Source organism: Helianthus annuus, chromosome 2 (assembly GCF_002127325.2).
Source record: "Helianthus annuus cultivar XRQ/B chromosome 2, HanXRQr2.0-SUNRISE, whole genome shotgun sequence".
Classification (NCBI taxonomy): domain Eukaryota; kingdom Viridiplantae; phylum Streptophyta; class Magnoliopsida; order Asterales; family Asteraceae; genus Helianthus; species Helianthus annuus.
In genome coordinates, this window is record NC_035434.2 from 163,557,121 (window position 1) to 163,574,165 (window position 17,045).

The 17,045-nt window shown below is 35.4% G+C and overlaps 1 protein-coding gene across 1 annotated transcript; it reads left to right on the top strand.

Annotated features, from left to right (window-relative positions):
- Nucleotides 1–3,792: 3,792 nt before the first annotated feature.
- On the top strand, nucleotides 3,793–6,224 carry LOC118488155 (zinc finger protein WIP3-like). The gene is made up of 2 exons (XM_035985358.1): nucleotides 3,793–4,284; nucleotides 5,356–6,224. Exons 1-2 carry the CDS (start codon nucleotides 3,799–3,801, stop codon nucleotides 5,794–5,796), a joined length of 927 nt encoding a protein of 308 aa, XP_035841251.1. The 5' UTR covers nucleotides 3,793–3,798; the 3' UTR covers nucleotides 5,797–6,224.
- Nucleotides 6,225–17,045: the final 10,821 nt, after the last annotated feature.

Sequence of the window (17,045 nt, forward strand, 5' to 3'; positions counted from 1 at the left end):
TTTACCGTTAACTTCATCGTCGTGCCTACGGACGGATGGGTTATCGGGTTTTCCCCGGAATTGGTGGCGGACCCGGGTACTCTCGGAGTACTCCGTTTGGTCAAGTGGGTTCCTCGAGAGTGCTCGGGATTGATTGTTGGCCGTTAAAAAAAGCAGCTTGATTTTCTTTTTATGAATTACCGGTCAAAAAATTGTTAACCGTCAAGTCATCTCATCACTACCGTAACCATGCCATAAACATTGCATTTGCGGCGATGTTTCACGGCCACCACGCCATCATGCCCTCTCCCCATATAAAAGAAAAGATATATTTAACAAATGTCATGATATACTAGGAAGTTTATTTAGATAGAAAGATCAGGAAGTAATATTAACCATCCATTTAGTAATTAAGGGCTAAGATTAAATGGGCGGAATTGAACAAAAGAAGAAGGCAAGTGGGTTTCTTAAGGGATATTCTAGTCCATCCAAGGCAATAGTTTCTCTCTCCTCCACCCCCCATTTTTAAAACGTTAATAACTATTTCATGCGACATTATTTTTTTTATAAAAATTTCACAAAAAAACGAGTGTTTTTTTATCTTTAAAACGACTATACTATTGCTATATTTTTGAAAAAATATTCGGAAACCCGGATGCGTAAATCGCAATGGACAAAAAACATAAAAAATGACTTTTTTCTAAAACACAATTGACAAAAAACATAAAGAAATGTTTTGTTTCTAAAACGCAATGGACAAAAAACACAAAAGAAATGTGTTGTTTCTACGACGGCAAGTGGTGGTTGTGTCGCTTCTGGTGGCGGAGGGGTGGTGGAGTGGTGTGGAGGTGGGATGGACGGATGTGGGCTTTTTTCTTAGATCTAGGATTATATGATTAGTTTGTGTGTTAACTAAAATGCTCCTCTCCATGTTTTTTTTATTTTTATAACGTGTCACTCTATTATTGTTTTCTACACTTTCTACCCAAAACAAACTTTTTATGTGATTCTCTCCCTATATAAGAAAAATATTCGTAATTAGCATTAAATTAAGAATTATTATATTCATAATTAGCATTAAACTTAGAATTATTATAATACGACAAATGCATATAAATCATATGTATCCGTACTAAATCTCATCATGTAAAATCTCAGTATATAAATGAGAATCTCATCATATAAAAGAGAAGACCTTCCCCACCACCTAAAACTTCAATTTGCTACTAAGGGGCTGTTTTTAATTAATTAAACCTATTTTTCATTGCAACAAGAATTATATATAAAATAAGAATTATATATAAAACAAGAATCATAAAGTATCAAAATCAAATCCGATGAAGGAATTAATTGGTGCGTTGATTTACAAAAGGATGGAAAATTGAAATACCATCAACTTTGACTAAAAGTCAACGAAATTTTACATTTTTTCTGTAAAATATTGAGGCATGTGTTGACTGTTGACTAAAGCTAATAAAACCCCTTTTTGCAAATTGTTGAAGACTTTTATTTTCCAAGAAAAAGGTCTTTCGTATGCTATAAAGTTATGTACTTGGTGCATTTCATGTTGTAATGTTGTATCTTCAAGCACTTATATTTTTCTTATTTTATCAATTACATTATGTTAATCTGATGTTGGCATTGACCAAATATTCTTGGCTTCACTTACAACTTGCATAAGGCATTACCTACATTTTGGTAAAATTCCATAACTATTTAACTTTCATCACCTAATTTATTAATTAAATAAATGGTGGTAGGGTTCCTCAAGTCTTAGTTTGCAATGAGGACATCAGATTTTCAAGCATTTGCAATTGAGACACTTAACTTTATTTTACTTTTATACTTAATGTCATTAATGGAATATCACTTATGTAAATATAGATATGATTTTGTATTTACTTGTTCTTTAAGATTTGTATTTATTTGTTCCCTAAGATAAAGGATTGTATCTTGTATTTATATTGAGGTATCAATAATAGAGAATAATCAATTGAGCCATTACATTCTTCATGGTATCAAGAGCCAAACCCTAAACCCTAATTTTTTTCGCCCGCCTCCCTCTTTCATTCTCGCCAATCCCTGTCTTGTCCAACCTCCTTCTTTCAATCGGCCATGTCTTCCTCACCCAATACCCGTGGTCGTCATCAACAGTCACACCAATACCCGCCCCACTACTGGCAGCCGCCACCATGGGCCAACTACACTTCACAGCCGCCCCCACAACCTTGGGCCCAATGGACTCCCCTCCATGTCCATCCCCCTCCAACCCAAACCCTTCTCATATGACATCACAACCATCTTCGGCCCAAGGGATTTTAGGCCCACGACCAGCGAATCAAACGGCGGCCCAAACATACGCGACTGGTTACTCTCTAACTGATATCGCACAAGCATTATACAACTTGGCTCTTCACAACAATGATTCATCATGGACCATGGACACCGGTGCGTCATGTACGATGTCTCCTCAATCTGATAAGTTTCAATCTATTTTTAATTCTGGCATTATTCGTAACATTATTGTTGGCAATGGCACAACCATTCCGGTCCTTGGACAAGGCAACATAACCCTTCCACCACCATTCCCACCCTGTAAACTCAATAATGTCCTTTACGCACCTAACCTAGTCAAAAACCTTATTTCTGTACGCCGTTTTACTACTGATAATCATTTATCTGTTGAATTTGACCATTATGGTTTTACTATGAAGGACCTCCAGACCAGGAAACCTATCCTACGGTGCAATAGCTCCGAGGATCTCTACACTCTCAGCTCGTCCAACATCACCAACCTCACCTCTGCTTCTACTTATGCTGCTAGCCATTACATTCTTCAGTCATTCTTTCACATCATATACTTTGTTTCTCAACTCATTGTGGGAATGAGACCATGTAGATTGCATTTTTGCTTGAACCAATGGCTTATTTGTGTCTTCATGGTTGTGTGTTTTGTAAATAAAATGTTATAAAAGTTTGGCCGTTAAAAGAAAGTTACAAACAACAAATATTATAATTATACAATTTTATCATTCGTAACTGAATTCGACTTCTCAATTGCTACCGATCGATCATCTTTTAAGTCTTTAGGATTCTTGTCCTCACGTAACCATATTGGACTGCATTCTTAGACTATGGTTTATTCGTGTAAGCCCATGGACTCGATTAGGTTTCTAGGGTTCCTTGTGATCTCTATATATTGTAATCAAACATATCAATAATAATCAATTAAGTCTTTCATATTCTTACAAACCTCATACGATATGAAGCTACATATAAAAGTTGCAAGCCAAACTATTCGTGGTAAAACCAAATTCATTGAGTCAAGCCAAACTATGTCATGATCTAATGACATTTCAAAGTATGTCACATACCAAACAAAAAGAAGTTCTAATTAGCCACTACTAGAAAATTGTAAAATTTTCTAGGAAGATTTCCAAATGTACAAATGAACATCATTTATCTTTTGTCAGAAGTTTGCTGGAAGTTTTGTCGTAACAAAGAAGTGGCGTAGGAAGTTATTTTTTTTATTTATTTATTTTTTTTTTTTGGGAAAACAGGTGCACATTTCTGACCCATATTTAGTAAGAAACCTCTTATTTTTTTTTTTCTAGTAGTGAACAGAATATAACAATAAAAATCAAGATGGACCATCATATGACTTTGTTACACCTTAGGGTCCTTTTCTGCCAATGAAGCACCACTTAGTCATGTCTTTCTCTAGAACACAACCACCTTTCATTGATAAGTAAAATCAACCCTTTATATAAACCATTTCACATTCAACTTTCTCTTCTTCATGACCATATACCAAACACTATGTGGTTTAAAGCCTCACCTTTCTTTGAATGGCTCAACACAACATCATCATCATCTTCATATGACACCGCGATGTTCTCTAAAGAACAAGATTTCCCCAATGAAAGGATGCAATGCCTACCCCTACTCAGTCGATTACTCGACCAAGATAAAAACGATAGAGTTTTGAAGATCAAAGAAGAAGACATTAACGTCGAAAAAGTGACAGTAGCACTGCGCATCGGTTTACCTAGTTATAGTACAGAACCTGCAGAAGATGTGGTGGTTACTGACAACTTTTTTGATGAGTTTAAGGTAGAAGATGGACAGAAGAAATCAGACATGAAGATGAAGTTTAATAATGAACATAACCATGGGCACAACGTCAACAGTGATCATGATCCAACAAGGTTTTGGATACCGACAACATCCCAAATCCTTGTTGGACCTATGCAGTTTGTTTGTTCCTTATGTAACAAGACCTTTAATAGGTACAACAACATGCAGGTATGTCTTTCTATATTTAGTATATAATATCTCAATTAGGGTTTCTTTCCATATGCAATATACACACATGTGTGTTTAAGAGGTTCATTATAGACCACTGACTTATTGTGAAGAAAACAATGACAAACCTAAATTGTTTAATTTTTTTTATCAAGGGTTCAAATTTTTAAAGTTTTTTACTATAAATGTGTATATTATGTATATAAAACCATATTTTGCATTTAGGAGTTGTAAAGTAACATAAACCAGTTTATTTGTTTGATAAGGTTATCAACTATAATTTGCTTTATAAAAAGAAATTTATGTTTATTTTTTGGAACATTGTTACATAAGTATATGATATATACATAGATTCATTAATGAAAATGAAGATTCAAGTATATTTTATATTATCATGATCGAATTATATATATTCTGAGCTTGAAACTGATTTTATTGTGATGCTTTATCATATAAACAGAAGCATATCATCACCCTAATCATCATTCATGAATCATATCATCACCATAATCATCATGCATGCATATATCATACTAAACATTTTATTGTATTGCTTTATCATATGAACACATGCATATCATCACCGTAATCATCATTCATGCATCATGAAAATTAGACAAATAAACATAACCAATTTTCTAAAAATTAAACACAGTAGAAAGTAATACTGTAGGCCTTTATTGAAATATTCATTGGCATCCTTTGAGTAGTTGAAATTGGGGGAAAAAATGAAGCAACTTTATTGTAGTGGAAGACTGACTGATGACTGATTGACCATGTTTTTAATTTACTATATTGAACCCATGAATTTGGCCATCATTCATATTAAAAAAGTAATTAAGTTTCCGTATTTTTTGTTGAATTTCACAATTGAACCCCTATTTCTAATAAATGTTTTCAGTCTCAAATAACATTTTGATCAATAACAATATGACAACCAACCGAATGATGTAAGAAGTGAGCAGAAATATATTTATTTTGCATGATGAGATATGATATGTTGTTTAAAGTTTATAAGACTGATGAGGATTAAATGATATTATTTATGATTCTTGACGTACATCTGTTTAGATGCACATGTGGGGGCATGGTTCTGAATATAGGAAAGGACCAGAGTCACTTAAAGGCACACAACCAGCAGCCATGTTAAGACTTCCATGCTATTGTTGTGTTCAAGGGTGCAAGAATAACATTAACCACCCCCGAGCCAAACCGTTAAAGGATTTTCGCACTCTTCAAACACACTACAAGAGAAAGCACGGGGCTAAATCGTTTACATGCAGGAAATATTGTACAAAAAAGTTTGCGGTTAAGGGAGATTGGCGAACACATGAGAAAAATTGTGGCAAATTATGGTATTGCACTTGCGGATCGGATTTTAAGCATAAAAGGTCACTCAAGGATCACATTCGCGCTTTTGGAAATGGGCATTCTCCACATCCTTGTCTTGAAGGGTTTGATCATGATGACAAAGAATGTGTTACGGGTTCTGAGGATGAAATCGCACGTTAATAGTAGTTGACCAACATTCAACTAATGAAACTATTTAAGGTTTGATGCTATTAGCACTTTGAAGATTGCTAGCAACAATCATTAGAGTTCTAGTAGAATCAATACTTTCTTTAAATTTCACATATGAGTATTGTTGTTGTAATAAGGAAGGAAGATCCTCTTAAAGCCTTGAAGTCCATAAATTTTCATCTCTTTATAAGTGAGAGGAAACAAATATGTAAAACGTCTCTCCTTGATTAGAGAAAATTTATCGGCTTCATAGCTAGCGGTTGATCTCCACCATTTGTATTTGTAGTTTCGTTTTTCGTATTTTGGTAAGATACAATTTTAGTTGTAATGTTTTTCTTCTCTATCAAGCAATGTTGAGCTGCTAAATTTATTGCTAATGTATGCTTGTGAGATTGCTTGAGGAGATGTTTATAAGACAAACCATCTTGACTCATTCTTACACCTTCAAACACTTTGTAGGAATTAATGGAGCTTTTTTTTTTTAACTAAAAGAATGTAACATAGCTTCATTTTCCTTTAAGACTATTTTAACAAGGGACTCGTCGTCATATCCGTGGCCTATGAGGAAGAGAGAGGCACGTCCGGAGATGATGTGGCAAGAGCAGTAGCGGAACCAGACTGATTTAGTTAGGGGTCATCATAAGCTTATATTCTATACTGGTTCAAATTAGGCGGTCCATCTCTAAGTTTGTTATTCAAAAACTCAGAATTTATAAATAAAAATTCAAAAAGTTCCGGTGACCGGAGGGTCAACGGACCCTCTGGCTCCGCCCCTGGGCAAGAGAGAAGGACAAAAGTCCTTCTCCACTAAAGAGAAAAGGAAGGGACATCCGTGAATATGACGATATGGAGGAAAGACATCCGTAGACCCTCTCTTACAATGGTGACGGCCTAAGCATTCACAATGTATACTTTTGTTTGTAAGAAATATACCATTTTAAGAAAAAATATATATATGTATTTCTCTGAAATTCAAAGTTATTATAAATGATCAATATAACTAACACTCCATTACAACTAATAAAGTGGCGTTATCACGAGTAACAAAAGGGTCTAATCATACAAAATCAACATCTCCGGTATCAACGGCGTTCTTCATTAAAAGTAACATCCTTTTATATTATTTTGTTTTTTCATGTACACCCTTTTCTTTTTTGAAGTGTGAACAAATAGTTTGATTTCATTAAAAGTCAGCTGTGGGAGGTTGAAATGAAAATGGGGGTCCACCTACTCCAACTATAATATCTTTGTTACATAATCGAAATTATGCAATATTTCTATTTTCTAGTTTAAATGATAAAAAATATGTTGAATCCAAACCCAAAAGGCCAACCTAAGAAATCATAATCCAAAGGGTCGTGCAAAACATCATGTTTTGTATCAAATAAATCTAAATCTGATTTTACTTTCTAGTTTTGCTAATTGGAACTCGATTTTTAGGGTTTTATGAATATCAGTTGCAGATTTTTCAAAAAAAAATGAATTTAAACTTGATTTCTTACATTTGTCAAATATTATTTGTCAAAAAAAAAAAAAAGGATTTAAATATTATTTGATATGGAGTTTCATAGAAATTTGTATCAATAAAATATTTAACATGTTAAATTGAAATTATTTAACATATAAAACAACCAGAAGTTAAATAAGGCAAACCATTATTAGCTGGACTAGTGAATTGTGATTCATCTTTCCCATGTATTGTTTGTCATTGGATTTAAAAACCTTGGCTGGATGAAATGATCTAGAACTCTGTAGTTATTGTGTATGTGATCATGATTCATGCTGAGAAACATACATGTCAATATAATCTTGTTGCCTCATATGAATGGTTATATTGAAGAGAGGCGTCTCTGAGAATTCACGTACCCTGTTCGAGCTTGAAAAAATGTATCATTCCGTAATATTTTGATTCATGTTGAGAAACATACATGTCTATATAATCTCGTTGCCTCATATGAATGGTTATATTGAACAGAGGCGTCTCTGAGAATTAACGTACCATGTTCGAGCTCGAAAAAATGTGTTTTATTAGTATTTTTTTTAAAAAATCAAATTAGTATTGGACTCAATAAACCTAATGCCAAGTGGGCTAAATTCTAAACCATAAAAAATGATTTGCAAATGGGCCTATATTGGAATTAGTATGAGTTTGTTTACTATTTAAAAAAATAACGTATATATATCGGATTTTTTTTAAATCACGTGCCCCTCGAAATCATGAGCCTTGTGCGAAGATCCTCCCCGCACACCATCATAGCCGCCATATATATTGATTTCATATTTTCATTACATGCAACTATGCTATATAGGTTAGGTCTCTTTTTTTAAATCCGTACATGAAGCGGAGCGTCCACCGGGCCGGGACAAATCAAAGAAGGAGCGGGCGAAGGGGAAAGAAAAGGAAAAGGTGGACCCGAAGATGGACGAGTTTATGGAACACTTTAAAACGTACACGGACGTCTCGGCCCAAAAGGCGAAGGCGAAGGAGCGGGCCATCGAAGAAAAGACTCGTGTGGCGGAAGAAAAGTTACGCGAAAAGGTCCGATTGTCCAATGAAAAAATCCGATTGTCCGGTGAAAAGATTCGGTTCAAAGAATGAGAAATAATAACGATGAGTGTCGATGATTATCCCGAGCCGAAATGTTCGATGTTGAAAAAACTACAAATCGACATCATGAAGAAGCATCAAATTATTTAAGTCTATATTTTTTTTAAGTTTATGTTTTTTTATTAAGTTTATGTTTTTTTTAAGTCTATTTTTTTTATTTTTTAAGTTTATGTTTCCTTTTTTAAGTTTATGTAATGTGTTTTTAATATTAATGAAAATATTTAGTTAATTTATTTGTTAAATGTTAAAAAAAGTAGAAGATTAAAATATATATATATATATATAAAAGTGGTGGGGTAGGATCATCTAGGACCATTCTCCCATACCCTCTAGTTTTGTGGGATAGACCATCCTTGAGATGACTATGATGTGGCGCCTACGTGACGGATCATCCTCCTTTTGAAAGATGGACACCATAGTACCATACCCTCTAGCCTAAGATTCATAATAACTGAAACAGGCTTTTTTTTGTTTTTCATATCTTGGGGTCTTGCAATGCAGCCTTTGTGGTGTGTGTTAGCACAAATTAAAATGGCTTCATAAATATTATTATGCTTGAATTCAAAGACCCTTTTTGAAAAGATTTGTTTGTTTAATATTTTGTATGGCTAGTATCGATGCGAACCGAGTATTAGGGATGTGTTTAAACTAATATTTATGTTTTGTAGTAACAATAATCTTTTTTGTGTGTTTTTTGGTTAACCGGTAATGATTATGATTTTCTGCTTATCTAAGGGATGTTTGTTTACCTTTTAATAGTTCAGATCTCTTACTGGTTCAACACTTAATGGTTCAGACTGTTTGTTTCACGAGCATATGTCTGAATGGTTCAGATATTTGCCTCTGAATGGTTAAGATTTATACAGAGTCTGAATGGTTAAGACCTCTAATCTGAATTGGTCAGACATTTGCCTCTAAAGGGTTAAGCATCATACAGGCTCTTAATGATTCAGCACCTAATAGTTCAGACCTCGGTTCAACACCTAATAGTTCAGACCTCTTACTGGTTCAGCACTTAATCATTCAGATGTTGCCAAACAGCCCCTAAGTGTTTAGGGTCAAAGTTATCTATTATTTAAGATGTTAAATTAATTTATTTTAATATTTTGAGCCTCACATAGACTCCATTTCCTTTTTTCCCGCTACACAAATCCCCTAAACCCTATCAAATCCAACCTCACGTAAAACTTTATTTTAATACTTTGAACTCTAATCCGATATTCATTATATAAATTGGTCAAATAGAGTCGAATCGGATATAGTTGATCAATGCGAACTCTCATTCAACATGTTAAATTTATTTATTTTAATATTTAAGCCCAACATAGACTTCATTTCCTTCTTCCCCTACACAAATCCCCTAAACCCTACCAAATCCATCCACACACAAAACTTTATTTTAATTTTTTGAACTATAATCCGAAATTTAATATATAATTTGGTCAAATAAAGTGGAATCAAATCTTTTTGATCAATGCAAACTTTTATCTAACATGTTAAGTTGATTTATTTTAATATTTTTTAGCCTGCATAGACTCCGATTCCTTCTTCCTACTACATAAATCCCCCGAATCCATCCTCACATAAAACTTTATTTTAAAGCTTTGAACTCTAATCCGAATTCAATGTATAACTAGCAGAATTCCCCCGAGTGATGCAGCGGGATTTCAGTCGGTATCGGTTCGGTTTATTGCGGTACTTGGACATTGACACTCTTTGTATCAACCGTTGTACATCGATCGAAGACCATAAAAACAAAAATTGGTAACTATTCCGATGGTACCAATTCCACTACCGATGTTTAGTCAAAGTCAGAACAGTTTGTGATGGTATCAAAGGCTAAACATCCTAAAATATTGATATACACATGTTTTAAATCATGTCTTTACCGTTTTTTAATAATCTCATAAATAACAAAAAGAGTAAAATGATTATTTTTTTCATTTTCTTTTTGTTAATAATACTTCTGTGTTTTTTTAAATATCATATATTTGTATATTAAGGTATCAGTTTTATAAAATTTATGCATCACATATTATATATCCACAATTTTAAATTTTACAAATATGTAAATAGGTTTTAACTTTATTACAACTGTACATAAAAGATGAGATTTATTTTGCAAAAGAAAGTAATATGTTAATCAAAGGAAAGTTGCGATGTTTTTTTTTAATAATGGATGAATTGAATGTTAAAGAAATGTGAATCGGTTAATTTAAAAAACTTATTTTAATATTCTAAAAAGAAACTATTGTTCATCAGCAGTTTCTATTAATATATATATAAATATAAATATAATATGGTCACATAAACTCGAATCAAATTTTGTTGAAACTCTGATTTTACATGTTAAAGTTACTCCATTTCCTTCTTATTATGAAAAGAAATAGTAAGCTTATTTATAATCTTCACTTATGTATGTATTACAAACACATCACACATCACATGAAATGTATAGTTATACATTTTCTAAAAAAAATCGTTTTTATCAGCCCAAAGAACCTATTATTAAACGCACCACCAAGCCAAGCCTTAGCAAGTCACTAAGAGCTCGACCAAACAAGAACAATACAAAGCATCACCTAAACTGACCACATCACAATGAAAACATACAACAAAAAAGAGAACACACAATGAAAAACTATCTTCTACAGTCAACATCTTCAAACTTGCACTATTACTGAAAACAATACATCCCCCCGCTTCGATCTTTTGGAAGCCCACCAGTTCGTTTCTTCTTTAATTTCTTCAACCACTTGGTGTGTCGTTCGCCCCATCACTTTGAAGATCTTTTGATTCATGTTGCTCCTTAATCTCCATAACTAGCGAGTAGGCCTGCACTTATGCTTTTGATTCATGTCCGGTATTGATCCATTAATTAAGATTGTTATTACAGGTCTCTGAAATGGACAATTGTCATAAAAAGATAACAATCATACAGATGCATAATAAAAGATAAAACAAAACAATAATTTATTATAGATATCTGGGAATTTTGCATCCTTGCAAGGTGCAATTCCTTAACCATCTCTACATTGCAGTGCCACAACACATGTATTCAGTAGATTAGAACACATGCTTCGGTATTTGATAATAACATTAACTAGTTAAACGTGAACCATCTACCTTCAAGGAAAAGAAGTGTGCTAATCGCCTATTTAGGATCAAAGTGTAAGCATGAAAAATGAAAACTAACTTACAACTTTAACAAGTGAAGCATGTTTCCATAAGAGGGAGGTATAGACTTAGGGATGCAAACGAGCTGAGCTACTCAAGCTCGGCTCGAAAAAAGCTCGAACGAGCCAAGTTTAAACGAGCTCGAGCCTGAGCCTAAAAACATGCTCGTTTAGTAAACGAGCCCGAGCTTCGCTTATTGAGCTCGAGCCGGCTCCCGAGCCTGGTGATTTTATAATTTTTTTTAAATATATATTTAATTAATAATAACTAATATCTATATAATAATGTTAAACGAGCCGAGCTCGAGCTTTAAAAAACAAAGCTCAAATCAAGCCGAGCTTGAGCTTTCAAAAGTTAAACGAGCGTTTAACCTCGAGTGGTTGGCACCCCTACCGTATAGTTCCATCAAAGTGGTTAGTGTCAAGTTGACTGCCAAAGAAAGGAAAGTAATAAGTGATTATAAATCAAAACTGTAAGTATAGAAGCTGTGTGAGATATGAAAGGATAATTCTCATTAATTGAAACAGAATACAAGGGAACAATATAGAGGAGAGATACTTACAACAAGACCCCTAAAGAATAATAAAATTACAACATGAATTAATAAAAACTAAACTGAAACATTATCTAACATCCCCCTGCAAGCTGAACGGTGGCGGACCAATGCGAAGCATATGTCGAAGTAAGTTGAACTGTGAGCTAGGAAGACTCTTTGTAAAAATGTCAGCTACCTGAAGCTTGGTTGGAACAAACTTAGTAACTAATTTTCCAGCATTAAACAATTCCCGCAAGAAATGATAGTCAAGATCTATATGTTTGACCCGCTTATGTGCAATTGGATTTTAAGTGAGAAAAATAGCACTTTGATTATCACAAAGAATAGTTGGTCTGTCTGGTGGAAGAGCATGAAGTTCTTGGAGGAGATGAGTTATCCAAACAATTTCTGCAGCAGTGTTAACCATAGCATGATACTCTGACTCACAACTAGATCTAGCAACAGTTGGTTGCTTTTTAGCACTCCAAGAAATCAAATTCCCACCCAGAAATATAGAATAACCATAGGTGGAACGACGAGTTTCTAAACAATGTGCCCAATCAGCATCAGAGTAACCAAGTAGCGATGTGGTAGTGGGATGACTGTAATGCAACCCAAATGCAACAGTACCCTTGAGATAGCGCAATATTCTTTTTACCTCCTGAAAGTGATCAGTAGTAGGAGCATGAAGAAATTGACTGACTTGGTTGATGTCACACCCCGATTTCCACATGTTTCACCGGTGGGCCGGTGGGGGATTACCGTGACGTAGTTGGTGACAATATAGTCAAACAACACAATATTTAAATGCACAATGGAAGCATAAAGATAGATTTATTTCAACCAACAAAACGTAATATCCAAGTATCACATATTAGCTGAAATAGATCCACAGGTGGATCAAAATAAAAAGAGATATTGTTCAACAGATAATGGCATCCAAGCTTGCGAGACTCTAACGATGCTAAGGAGTGGCCAGCCTATTTCGTATAGAACCTGCATTTAATCTTTTTGGGGAAAATACGTCAGTTTACACTGGTAAATACATTCAACCGACACTTTTAGAAAAAGAGTTTAATAAAATTGATCTGAATGCACGTGGCACAAACTTTTATAACTTGGGACAATTAATCAAATCTAATCTTGTAAAAGAATTACATGTTCGTTATGCGTTCAGTCGCCCGGTTCGTGCCGGGTTTAAGGTTAATTGACACACCACATAGTACAAAACCGCGGCGGGAAAACCAACGGTTATACCTTTATAAGTATGGACACATTGTCGGGTGTACGCCTACACCCGCGTGTCAAGGTCGTGGCCATTTCGTAAAATGATACCAAGGATATCCGGGACATGGTCATTAAACTCCCAAAGGCGTAAAACAACAAACCAATTTTTAAACGGGTCATATTGATAATACTCAACTACTAACAAGTTGAGGTCAATTGCCCGACCAAGCGGTATTTTATATACCATACCCCAAGCCCGTATAAGGGGAAAATAAATTAAAAGTATTTACCTGAGCAAGTAATAACCACAACAAGCAAATGCAAGTATCTTTTACTGGTCTCCTATTCTGGAAGAAGGTTTATAATAACCTATTAGAATCCTAACGGGTCTTTAATTTAGCCTAAGCTTAGACCGGTTAGTTTCAAAGGATAAATACGGTTTAATCGCATGAAAGGCGAAAACCGGGAATGGAATGTGGTTTGGACCCAACAAGTTCGGAGACTTGTATATTATGGGTAAACTAAACACATTCTTGATTTTGAGGTAAAAACGAAAAGGTTGGACCCGTTTCGGCTAATTTATGTAAACTAGTTACATAAACCGGACCGAACGCGCAAATGGCGTAACGGGTAATCGTAAGAGTCCTACACAGGTTTCCTAAGTTAATACGCTCCAAAGAGGTTGTGGTATCAGTAGGATACCTTCCTTTATGCCCATAACGAGTTTAACCCCAATATACGCCCCCGTAGGGTTATTTTGGTTATTTTAAAGGTTATAAAAGAGATTTCCGGGTTATACAGGAAATCTGAGTTTTCTGACCAGGCTATAAAGTTCAAAATAATTTATTTATTATTTAAAATCAGTAGCAATTGGGTTCGTGTCAAAATACCATGTAGAACTCATTTTAGGTCCGAAAAGGGTATATTCGGTATTTACCGAACCAAGGCCATAACCGCAGGTTATAAGCAGGTTAAAAATAATTAAAAATCTTTAAAAATCCCAAAATATTATTTTACATCGGGGTGTAAAAGGTTTGGTTTCGAAATTTGGGCTTAGATAGGCTTTATGCTAATTGCGCCGATTAATTACAAAAGTTCTCTTAATTGCGCTATTTAGCATAACTCCTATTCTAGACCTCGGATTGACATGATATTTTAGGGACATGTTTAGAAATCAGTAACTAAGGTTACTGTCCTTTCACATATTCAAAATTCTTGTTTTAAGGTCAAGAGGGCATTATGGTCAACATTCAAGCATATAACGGAAATGTGTAAATGACTCGGACAAACAACGAACCAGCCACAGAGGGTTATACCATCATGTAACCTGGTCTTAAGAGAGTCCTAAGGCATATCTAAGTTATACCAAATCGGGTCAGAACTGAAGTCAAAGCAAAAGTCAAAGTTTTGCGACTTTCGGTTCCGAACCGGGTCAAAACAGTAAATGGTCGGATCAAACAAGCTTAGACCAGTTATAATACTTATTATCAAGTTATATGAGTGGTAAAACATGTTACATGCCATCTACATTGTTAATTATGCATTAAATCGAAAATTAGCATTCTGTTGACTTTTTCTAAGCAACTTTGACCCGACATTTGGACTAGTTAGAGTGGGAATCAGAGGGTGCCCTTTTAGGGGTTTAATGCCCACATAATTACCAACATATAACTACCTTTGATTCGACTAATCACTAGACCATTAGTGACTAATCGTTAAGTCAACCGTTAATTACAAAGGTTTGACTTCTAAGCTATAACTAAGCAAAAACTTAACTAAGAAGGGTTGAGCACACTTACAGAAGTCCTATGCATGACCAGAGATGCTTAGAGAGAACACTTGAGCTCCAGAAATGATCAGAAGTGAAGGAATGAGGTGTGGTCACAATGTGTGCATCTCATGGCTTTTTATAGTGAATTTGTGAGCTTAGGATCATGACAACAAGGTCTACAAGTGTAACCAGATCACCAACAAGTGTCCCTGAGTCCTAGGGGTCGTTTAGGGGGCGCCCATGCTGATAATAATGGCTCCTAAGTCGGTTAAAACAGCAAACAGTGCTTCTGTCCGCATTTTTTGTATCTGGGCCATTGACGCGGCCCGCGTAAAGGTCCTCTAACCTTTACGCGGCCCGTATGAATCCTTCTGACAGAACCCATATCTTTCACTGCTAGCGCGGCCCGCGTAAAGCCCTTTCTAACCTTTACGCGGCCCGCCTGAGACCTGCTGTAAGATTTTCAAATCTTTTACAATCATTGCAGTTGGCTCTTGGATTTACGGAGGGGTAACTTTGCATTTTGGGCCTTCCTTATTTATGTATAAGGGCCTCGTGACTTTTACCCGCTTTGTTAAGCCCTCGGTTAGTTTATTACTACCCGAAAATTCATAACTTTCAATGTTTGACGCTTTTAACCCTTCTTAAACGAATTTGGTCATAACCTTCTCATATTATAATAGAACACGATGAAATTTATATCGTGCATTCTAGTGAGCATATTTACCGTTACCAAGCCTCGGGTTTGTTAAAGGGTCACTCAGAGGTATAACTTAAACATGTTGACACATTTAACCCCTGTAGCTCGTAATCTATCACTTTCTTCCACATTTCATTCCGTATGGTCCATGATTCATTCGTTTGAAGGTACGAGCATCATGCAGGGTTACTGTAAAGTATATTTATCCCTTGTTGACATTTTGAACCCTTGAATTCACATACTTTCTATGTTTGTCAACTTTAGTCCCTCTTTAGTATTTATTACCACGTGTAAACTTATGACACGTGTCATTACTTTATAGAACGCAAATTTTCGAGGTGTTACATCATCACCCCCTTAAAAGAAATCTCGACCTTGAGATTTACTGAAACAAGTGAGGATACTTTTCTTTCATCGTGGACTCTACCTCCCATGTGTACTCGGGACCTCTACGGGCATCCCTTTTACCTTTACAATCGGTATATACTTTCTTCGAAGCTTCTTAACCTGTCGATCCTCGATCGACACCGGTTTTTCAACAAACTTTAAGCTCTCATCGATGTGTACATCTGTATGCGGTATAACTAGCGATTCATCAGCGAAACACTTCTTTAGATTGTAGATGTGGAACACATTGTGGATACCACTGAGCTCTTCCGGTAAGTTTAACTTATAGGCAACTGATCCGACATGTTCGATTATCTCGAAGGGTCCAATGTATCTCGGGCTTAACTTTCCTTTCTTACCAAATCGCATCACTCCCTTCCAGGGTGATACTTTAAGCAATACCTTGTCACCTACTTCGAAGTTAAAAGGTTTACGTTTCAAATCTGCGTAGCTTTTCTGCCTATCTCGGGCAGCTTTCAATCGGTCACGAATCTGGACAATCTTATCCGTCGTTTCAAAAATTATATCAGGTCCTGTCATCTGGACATCTCCAACTTCTGCCCAACAAACGGGCGTTCTACACTTTCTACCATACAAGGCTTCGAAAGGAGCAGCTTTAATGCTCGTATGGTAGCTGTTGTTATATGAGAACTCGACTAATGGTAGGTGGTTATCCCAATTACCACCTAAATCAATCACACATGCACAAAACATGTCTTCCAACGTTTGGATTGTACGCTCACTCTGTCTGTCCGTATGAGGGTGGTAAGCCGTATTGAAGTTTAAGCGCGTGCCCAAAGATTGTTGGAAACTTTTCCAAAAGTGTGACGTGTAT